At 54.0% G+C, this 9,688-nt stretch overlaps 1 protein-coding gene across 1 annotated transcript; it reads left to right on the top strand.

The window, feature by feature from the left end:
- The first annotated feature begins 350 nt into the window (after positions 1 to 350).
- On the top strand, positions 351 to 5,858 carry PROX2 (prospero homeobox 2). The gene is made up of 6 exons (XM_051622027.1): positions 351 to 483; positions 594 to 701; positions 2,775 to 4,414; positions 4,740 to 4,847; positions 5,309 to 5,503; positions 5,607 to 5,858. Exons 1-6 carry the CDS (start codon positions 351 to 353, stop codon positions 5,790 to 5,792), a joined length of 2,370 nt encoding a protein of 789 aa, XP_051477987.1. The 3' UTR covers positions 5,793 to 5,858.
- The last annotated feature ends 3,830 nt before the right edge of the window (positions 5,859 to 9,688 follow it).

Here is a 9,688-nt window from a genome sequence, read left to right as displayed (position 1 = left end):
GTCCCACAGCCCCGTGTGCCCCTGGGGCAGGCAGCTCGGCTGGGAGCGGAGCCGGCTCTGCTGCCTGCCAGTGTCCCTAAAGCACCCCGTGGTACGCAAGGGACTCAGTGTTGCTGCTTTTCTTGTGTTGTTCCATTTTGTGCCCGTGTCCTACACTGCAGACCTCCAGGCCAGCCAAAGTGCTTCCGTGTCCCCATGGCAGGGGATATTGGAAATGCCTGGGCTCTTGCCATGGGAGTTGGGCAGCACCCGGAGCTCCAGGCTGGCTCCTTCCTTGCCCTCGGCACTTCTTGCCCCTAGCCTGGTGTATTTGCATCACCTCACCAACAGTTCACCATCCTGGGTCCTAGATGGGGTTTCCAGACCAAATTGTAGGGGGGAATTGCCCGTCTGGCCCGCTGCCCACCTGGGCAGCCAGCGGCTCGGCACCTGCCCTTGCCTGCCCGGCCCCCAGGACTGTGAGCCTGGGAGACGGGCTGAGAAGTGAGGCTGGTTCTCGGCGCTGGACCTGACCTCCTGGACGGCCATCTGCATATTCAGGAGTCGTTCCCAGCCGGTTGGCTGCCTCCGGCCTCCCCACTCCCTCTTTAAAGGACCTGAGCGCAGCAGGAGGACACTCCGGCGCTGCCTCTGCGGCATCCCTGGCCCCCCGAGCCCCAGCTGCCTGCCCTCGGGGCGCTCCCTGTACCCCTGGAGCCAAGGTGAGTGGGGCAGAGAGGTGCCAGCAGCTCGGCTCGGGGGCGGCTCGCTGAAGACAGAGGGATGCAGCGACTGGGGAAGGCTCTGGGGGGATATTTGCAGGGCTGGAGAGGCGGCAGGCAGTTCCCGGCACGGCTCTCCCACTGAGGAACACCTGGAGACCCTCTATCGGGTGGCTCCCATTTTGGAGAGGACACACTTGCCTTCTCTTCTGTGCATCTTTTTTTTTCCTTCCTCAGTCTTTTTCTTCAGGTAAGAGGAGTCTCAGCTGCTTTTTAGTGCTTTGGAAGTTGGCCCTGGTGAAGGCTGGTATTAAGGAATCAAAGTACATGTCTGCTAACTCAGCGAGGAAAGGGCTGCATCAGTGGGAGCAGTTTGCTTGGGCAGGACCTCCTGGTTCTGCGCCACTGGGGAGGTTGTGAGGAGGGAGACAAGGCCACCCACAGTGGGCTGCCATGGCCTGGGACTGCAGGCTCTGCCCCCACTCTCCAAATCTCTGGAAGAAAGGTGGTGGTGCTGGAAGCCTTAGGCAAGTGAAGAACTTCTTGGCTAGCTCTGAGTTGATCTGCTTATGAGGGGTCTATTGCCCTGGGCTTCTGGGGCTGGGAAGCCTCAGCACAGGGGATGAGTATTCCTCCAAGTGCTGGAAGAAGGTTGTTTCTGTAACAAACTGACAGATCCAAAAGCAAGGCTGCAGGACAAGCTGTTTTGTGCCCATGCTGTGCAGAAGAGCTTAAGAGTGGATGAAGTGGATGGCATCTGCTGCGTGGCTTGGTTGGAAGCACCTGGCAGGCTGTGAGGCAGGGACAGTGAAGCTGGTTGTACAGGGGTGGGGGGTGATGCCGGGAGCTGCCGGCCCCAGGGTCTCCTGCTGGCTGCCGGTAAAGCGAGGATTCTGAATGCCCCTCACTACAGATTGTTAGAAAAATGAAATCCTGATGGTTGAGAAGGGTGGGGACTCAACATGGGAGAGCAACAAGTGTGTTGGACAACTCAGAAAATACTGGGTTTGTCCAGACTAGAGCTCAGCAAAAGGTAGAGCTCTCCCAGACACCTGCCTGGAACAAAAGGCTGTTCAAAGAAGAGCAACCTGCTAAAGCCAGTGAGTGGGGCAGACAGTCATGTGGTCAAGAGACTGATGGTGTTGAAAATGATCAGACATTTCCTCGTGTAGCAAAACAATCTCAGACACATTCAAGGTGTCTGCAAAAGACATAAGCTGTCCTACTTCAGGCGTGGAAAGATACTGCTAATTAATGTGGAAGAAGAAGCAGCATCCCAGAGGGACTGTTACTCTGTAATTGCCCAGGATATGAGGTTTTGCACCTTCTCTTAAAAAGCTGTCCCAGCGAGCAAGCAAGCAGAGGGGGGGGATCGCTGCCTGGAGTCAGCACAACCATTTTAAGTTGGGGGCTGCTGGCTCAGTAGTTTTTCTCTTCCCTGGTAATCCCCATCCCCATTCCTTTTATTCTGTGTTTTAACAAGCGCTTAGGCGCACTGTGCTGTGTTAGCCTGATCATCCCAGTGTGTCCTGCTCACAGCAGGTCACATCACACTTTCACTCTTGTTGTGCCCCTTCCCAGCAGCCTGTGTGTGCTGCCCCAGCCCCCCGGCACTGCTGCCTGTCACCGTGCCCTCCAGGCTGATACAGATGTTATCCCTATTCCCTGCCAGTGCCTGGGAGCACCCCAAAATATCTTTGCCCAGGCATGTGTAGCAGATGGCTCTGGTTGGTGCTCACCACCCTTGAATCCAAGTCCAGGAGCCGAGAGGGGAGTCTCCTTGAAGGCCTCTGGCATAGGTGCAGCTGGCAGTGTGGGAAGTCCATGTTGCCATGCCCATTCAGGGCTCAAACTGTGTGAAATGAACTCCAAGCACCATGAATGCCTGGCTGGTAGGTGGCAGCTGTGACAGTGTCTGGGGCATTGTGGCTGTCATGCAACACCTGAGAACCTACTCATGGGTTTGGCAGTGCCAGGAGCAGGCAGTGGTCAGGCAACAGGGATGCCCTGGAATCTAGGAGAAAAATCCCTAGGCAAGTGCATGCAGAGTTGCTGTAGGATGTCCTGCCCACTGACATTTCTTGCTCTTTCTCCAGCTCCACACCTCTAGCAGGCTGAAACCTCAAACACCTGGGAAGCTTGCCAGTCTATTACTGGAAAGGATCCCAAACCAGCTGAGGGGCAGCTCTCCACTGTCCAGGCAGGAAGAAGAGAGAATGGATGGCTGCACTGCCTCTCAGCAGGACAGAGACCATGCCACTTCAGGGCACAGCCAGGGGTTGAAGATGGAGCCCTGTTTCCAGACCAACTCTCTCCTGCCTTCCCCCAGCACATCCCTGGTATCACAGCTCCTAAGCCACCAGATGGTTGGCAGGAGCCTGGATCCTTGCATCCTCTTCCCTTCCTCCCAGGTAGTGGCCCTGCCTCAGGACTATGAGTATGGTGCACCTCCTGGAGAAGGAGCACAAGCCCTGGCTTTCCCCAGGACCCATGCCCCAGCTTCCATGCCCTGTGCTGGTGACAGGGACCAGCTCTCTGATCAGCACCTACGGGACCAACTCTCTGACCAGCACCTACAAGCCAAGCGGGCCAGGGTGGAGAGCATCATCCAAGGCATGAGTCTCCCACCAACCCCCTTAGCGTTTGGCACCAGCCCGGAGGCAGCTTCTGGGCATGAGAGGGATAGTGAGCTGCCCCGGGAGAGCAAGAGGAAGACCAGGGTGCCCCAGCAGGGTATGGGAGTGCCCAGGCGAGTGGCCCCTGTAGGGGGTAGCCTGCATGTTGAGGGCTGCCAGCAGCTGAAGGAGCAGCTCTGCTTTTTAGAGAAGCAGCTGAGGAGGCTTCAGGAGAAGTTCTCCCAGGTCTGTGACTCTGGTGATGCTGCCCAAACCCAGGAAGGTATTGAGAAAGTGCATTCACTGCCTGGAAAGCCTGGAGACAGACTGGACGAGGACAGTGCTGCTGCCACCAATGACCCATGCAAAGTGCCTCTCTGGAGGAGTACCCCAGGGGTGCATGGGCAGGAGGAGGACGAGGGCAGAGGCAGCTCAAATGGCTTGTCCTCAGCTGCAAGGGTCCTCTCGCAGGCACTGAAGAATGAGCTGGCTGGGGTGACATCCCACGTGGTGGACTCTGTCCTGAAGACAGTGTGGCCGAAGGCAGCCAGCCACCTCCTGCAGCAGCACCACAGCCTCCTGGTGCCAGGGCCAGGTAATAGAAGAGAGTATTTTGCTGCTGAGAAATGCAGAAAGCCACTTGCTAAGCCGTCCCCCATGAATGCGCCGGGGTGGCTGGGCTCACCCCAGGCTGCAGTCCTGCCAGGGGCTTCAGGGAAGAGCCTGGGTTCTCATGGTGGCTCCTTCAGTTCAAAGGGGGTCAGAAAACCCTGTCAGGTACCCAGCATGGGTTATCCGCTGGGCTCAGCTGCCCCCGTCCAGGACAGCCAGCTGCTGAGCCAGCTGCTGGGCTGCAGCCAGCACAGCCCCTGGGGCAGCAGCTCTGGTGGGACCCTCACTGCTCCGGAGGGTGGTTCTCTGGAGCCCCTCAACTTGCACTGGGGAACTGTCAAACTGAGGTCATCTCTTGTGAGACAGCAGCGTCCCCTGGCCCTGAGCCCTGCCGACGTGGAGAGCCTGGCACTATTGCCAGCTGGCAGGGACGGCTGCGGGGAGCTGCAGGCTGCGATGGACGAGGTGCCCTTCACCTCCACCCATATATCCTTTTGCGGCAGCTGGGGTGGTCCCTGGGCTCAGCTGGAGCTAGAGAGGTCCCTGGGCTTGACTGTGCTCCCCATGCGTCTCATGGATATCCCTGTTCCCACCAGCCTGGGAAGCGCCATGGGGAATGGCAGTTTCCCTGGGCATGCCAAAGGAAAAAGCCAGTGGCTGCCTGGCCATGGACAAAGCCCCTCCACCCTGCTGCCAGCCCATGGGAAGGGGTGCTCACAGGCACCAGGAGTGTGCGTGCCAGGGCCAGTGCTCAGGGGTGCGTCAGGCCTGCGGGGCTGCTGTGTGCAGGCTTTCCTTGACCTCAAGGCAGATCCAGGACGCATTGACCCCCAGCCACCTGAAGAAGGCCAAGCTGATGTTTTTCTTCACTCGCTACCCCAGCTCCACTCTGCTGAAAGCTTACTTCCTCGATGTGCAGGTAACACAGCAGCACCCCGTTCTGGTGGCAGGCAGGCCTCCTCTGCAGTGTGGTACCCAGCCCACATGGCTGGGCAGCCACAGGGGAGGGGATGCTCTTGTGTCCCTCCCATCTCGCTGCCAGGAGCAGGGGGACAGCACGTGCTTCAGCCTGGGCTGCCCTGGAGCAGGTGCTCGGGGCCATGGCAGACCTGGGCTGCCAGGCCTTCTCTCTGAGCAATCAAAGGATTGGGATTCAAGGACACGACGGATGTGCATCCCCACCACTGGACACGTGGGATCCAAATCTCAGTGGGGGCAGGCACCACAGACAGCCCCACGTCACAGTCCCCGCCGGTGCTGTCCTGGGGCAGGACTGGGTGTGGGGCCAGGCCAGCGGCACGTGGCTGGGCTTGCTGGGCCCATGGGTTAGGAGGTTCCAAGCTGGCATAACACCTGTCCCCTGGCTCTCCCCCCCGACAGTTCAGCCGCTGCATCACCTCCCAGCTCATCAAGTGGTTCAGCAACTTCCGTGAGTTTTACTACATCCAGGTGGAGAAGTTTGCCCGGCAGGCCCTGCTGGAGGGTGTTGTGGATGCCAGTGCCCTCCGGGTGTCTCGGGACTCAGAGCTCTTCCGTGCCCTCAACACGCACTACAACAAGGGAAACGACTTTGAGGTGAGGAGGGGGAGGAAGGGGCAGTGGGGCTGATGGGGTTTGCTGGGGCGAGGGGGAGATGGGGACCCGGCAGTGCTGTGGGCTGATGCCCATCTCACCGCAGGTGCCGGGGCGGTTCCTGGAGGTGGCCAGCCTGACGCTGCGGGAGTTCTTCAGCGCTGTCAGGGCAGGCAAGGATGCCGACCCTTCCTGGAAGAAACCCATTTACAAAATCATTTCCAAACTGGACAGTGACATCCCAGAAGGTTTCAAGGCCGCAGGCTGTTCCCAGGAACTTCTCCGCAGCTGAATCTCCATGAAAGCAACTCCAGGACCTGTGTGCAGCCACCATGTGCTAAGCACTCCTGGGCACTCTGTACAGCATCCATTATTCTGGCTATTTTCTCTCTGTCCTGTAAGACAGCTGATTGGGTGAGGTGTATTGCTCACCTCACGTGCTGGGATTTTATGCTGTGTGTTTCAATTCTCCTGCTCAAAGCTGGTGGGGTTCTGCTGGAGACCCGTGGAAGAGAGGGAGGGAGATTAAGCCATTAGGTTGGAGCCTGGGAAATCACCCTGCCCCAGCTTCCTTCTCTTTTCCAGAGGGCTGCAGGTCAGGGCAAAGAGCCTTTCTGTTTATAAAGCATGCTAGAGGTCCTAGCTGCGGGCAAAGTTTTCTTGGCACAGCAGACCAGTGGATGTGCCTGGCCCAACAGCACACCTCTCTTTCTGTCCAGATACAACACACCAGTGTCCAAAGAAAATAGCTGGTGGATTCCAGCATTTCAAGCACTCCATGAGGGTGATTGACCCTGTCTGGGTGATAGCCAGCACAAACACTGCACCTACGCCACCGTGCTGTTTGGCAAGAGCCCCCCCATGCAGCTGTGCCTCGGGGCCAGGCAGGTGAGTGTATGTGCTGGTGGGAGCATCCCAGCAGCAGCGTCTCAGCAGCAGCATCACCACAATGCTGAAGGAGCACAGGGCATACAGCCAGCCCCGCTCAGCCCCACAAGCAGCCTCCTTGGCCCATCGCTTGGTGGGAAGCACCACATTGAACGTCGACATGCGTACCCTTACACTGTGCTGCTGCTGGTGAAACTGCCCTGAACGTCTCAGCTCTGGAACCTGCCCATGGTGAAAAAGAAGCATGTTACCTGGGACCTGTCAGTCCCTGTGGGGTTTAACACAAGCTATTCCCACTGGTGAGGAGCTGGCCCAGAGGTTTTCAGGCTCATTGCTGCAGGGGTGTAAACCCAAGGAGGTTTCTTTTCCTTGTGACTGGGAGTCAGTGATCATTTCTCCACCTGACAGAGCATGCTGAAGTGCCTTGTGTTAAGGGCTCTCACATCCTGTCAGAGATGGTGGTGGGGAGGGAAAGGCTTTGAAAAGCAGTGAGGTCCTGGAAAAGGCACAGGAGGAAGGCTCTGGGAGGGCAGCAGTGTCTAACTATAGATGAGCAATGACAGCCCCATGCAAAACACTCAGGGAGAAGAGGAGTGGGAAGAGGTCAAGATGTGCTGAGGTGCCATCTGGGTACTCAAGCAACATGGGAGATGAAAAATCACAGCTCCAGCATCAGACGAGTGTATGGGGCGATCCGCAGGCAGTGTGTGATAATGACAGGGCAGGGTGGGGTGTCTGAAATAGGAGCAGTTTTACAGTGGTTCTCCCCTTTACGAGTGTGGCTACCCACATTTCCTGGTTGCCTTTGTATGTTCATTTCTTAAGCTTGTATATTTTACAACCCCAACACTGAATTTATTCAACCCATTTTAAAATAAATGCATAGTTTAAGTTACCCCTAGAGACCAATTTGCTAACTGCATTCATAGCCTGCCCACAGCAACGTACCCACTCTGCTCAGCTAAACAGCAGCAGCAGCTGCTAAGCACTAAAAATGGCTGTTTCCTGCCTCCAGGCTGCTGGTGTCCTCCAGCAGCCAAAAGACGGAGATATGACCACGTCAAGTAAGCTGTCAAGGCCCAGAGAGCCTTTACATACTCATCTATTATTAACTACCATAACAGCCCTTATTATTCATGTATGGCTAATTAGAGCTTGAGGAAGTTGCTAGTAAATGTTCATGCCATGTGCCATAATAGCTGAGAAGGAAACTCTGACAAGCAATACAACATTTCTGTTTTTTCTTTACTCCTGCTCATGATTCAGACCTGTCTGCAGCAACCAAACCAGCCCTAGAGGTTCCCTGCTCAAGCAGGTGTTATTGAAATGAACCTTCCCTCAAATACGCATCTCAGATTCATGTTTGGCATGAGGGCAGCTCTCTCCAGGTAAACATTACTGGTGAGCCAGTGGCCCATGCTCATGAAATCTCAGCAACATCTGCTGTCCCATTATATGCATTGGAAGGATGGATTAATCCAGGTCAGAGTACAAATAACACATTTGAGAAACCCAAGGTCACTTTTCAGCTGGATAAAACACCTGTTCCCCTGCCTCTAGTGTCCGGAGCTGTCCTGAGCTGCAGACCTGGCACCACGCCAGGGGAGATCAGTCTCAAGGATAAAATACCCTGTGGGGTCTCTTGGGACAGATAGATATCTCTAGCTGGTAGAAAAAGGTTTTTCTTTCCATACACCATGAAATACATTAGTGTGAGCCATGGATTAGGGGATGGGAACTGGGAGGTGGAGCTGGTGACAGCAAGTAGTTGGGCTGTTCTCCCTGGGCTTATGCAATGAAAAGCCCCATTTTTATGAGATGTGGCAATGGAGCCACACAGACAGGGCTGCCCTCTCCCTTCTGGGGTGCCCTGTCTCCCCATCCTGCCTGCAGCAGCTGGGGTGCAAGCACTAAAGCTCAGGTGCAGAGATGAGCAGGGTGGAGGAGGGAAATGTCTCACAGGCAGCTCTGTCCAGAGAGCGCAGAGCAGCTGGGACAGGGAGACCCACCGTGCAGCCCAGGGGCCTTCAAGGGAGGAGTTTCCTTGGAGTAAGGGTGCACAAAGGAGTGAGGACAGCCCACCTCTGCCGAGTGCAGACTCGGCTTTGCCAGGGCACACAGCCGGCAGGTTGCCTGGGGCAATGCTCATCTTGGAGGGGAGGCAGCTGGGGTGGGAGAAGACAGGAGGCAGCTGCCAGACAACAAGCACTTGTGTCCGTGTGTAGATAAATATCTAACTAGTAAATCCATTTTTAAAAGCAGGTCTGAGCTTGTGGATCAAGAATGCTTAAAGAACAACTATTAAGTCAAGCCACTGAAAGTTGTGCCATGAATCTCAAGGAAAAGCAGATTTAGGTCAACACAACACATGTGAGGATAGTCTGTATTTATATCCTAACTGCTTCTCAGGTGAAGGCCCACGTCATGATCAACTTTTTTTTTTTCCTTCTGTTTTTCTGATAACACGAACATTACAAGGACCTAAAATTTGATAAATTTCCCATTTTCTCCTTCTGAGATGTATTTCAGCCTATTTACAGTATCAATCACACCTACCATCAGCCTCTGCACTATTTCTATAGGCTTCCCAAATTTAGTAATTTGTTTTTTTAGCACTAGGCTTTCAATGAGAAGAGGGCAATTTTCACTTTTTGTATTAGGGTCAAACACCATTCTTGGTTTTGCTATTCCAATAAAACAGCCAATATAAACACTTTTTGTGGCTACTTCCCATTACTTGTGAAGCAACCTCTTAATGACAGCATGAAGTCCAATTGGCATGAGCCAAATCTGGCAGCTTCCCTGCTGGTGTTTATTGCTCAGGCTTTTATTGTTTTCTCACTACTTGTTCTACTAGATTAACAAGGATTGTTCTTAAAAGTGCCAGCCTTTACCTGACAGATCAATCTTTTTGTCTTATCACAAACTTGGAAAATAAGCAGCTAAAAGCAAATGGTGAAGAGAAAATCTGGGAGTATGAAAAATATAAGATAGAGGAAAAAACCTGAAACTTCAAATAAAATATTTTACTGGATTTCCCAAAGCATGTATATGTCATCCATAGCTTTACACAAAGAACAGAAATTATAAAAAAATACTTTGTATTATTTTAAAATTTTAAGTGAAATGCCTGACAACATAAACATATATATACATATCTATACATCTCAATATAAAACCTCATTTGGTCCTCAGCAAGTGAGCACAGAATATTCAACAGCTTAAATAATTGTTTTCCATTTCTAATTTCCAAGTAAGAGTAAGAAACAGTAGAAATAAGGACAACTTTTGAAAACACCA

This window comes from Apus apus, chromosome 5, assembly GCF_020740795.1.
Source record: "Apus apus isolate bApuApu2 chromosome 5, bApuApu2.pri.cur, whole genome shotgun sequence".
Taxonomy (NCBI): Eukaryota; Metazoa; Chordata; class Aves; order Apodiformes; family Apodidae; genus Apus; species Apus apus.
Note: the sequence above shows the minus strand (reverse complement) of the source record. Positions and strands in the feature narration are given on the sequence as shown.

Excerpts from the sequence above, each read along its gene's own strand:
- PROX2 (XM_051622027.1), top strand. The coding sequence starts at position 351 with ATGGGGTTTCCAGACCAAATTGTAGGGGGGAATTGCCCGTCTGGCCCG. Across the intron at positions 702-2,774 it reads CCTGTACCCCTGGAGCCAAG|GACATTTCTTGCTCTTTCTC; the intron begins GTGAGTGGGGCA and ends GTCCTGCCCACT. Across the intron at positions 4,848-5,308 it reads CTTACTTCCTCGATGTGCAG|TTCAGCCGCTGCATCACCTC; the intron begins GTAACACAGCAG and ends CCCCCCCGACAG.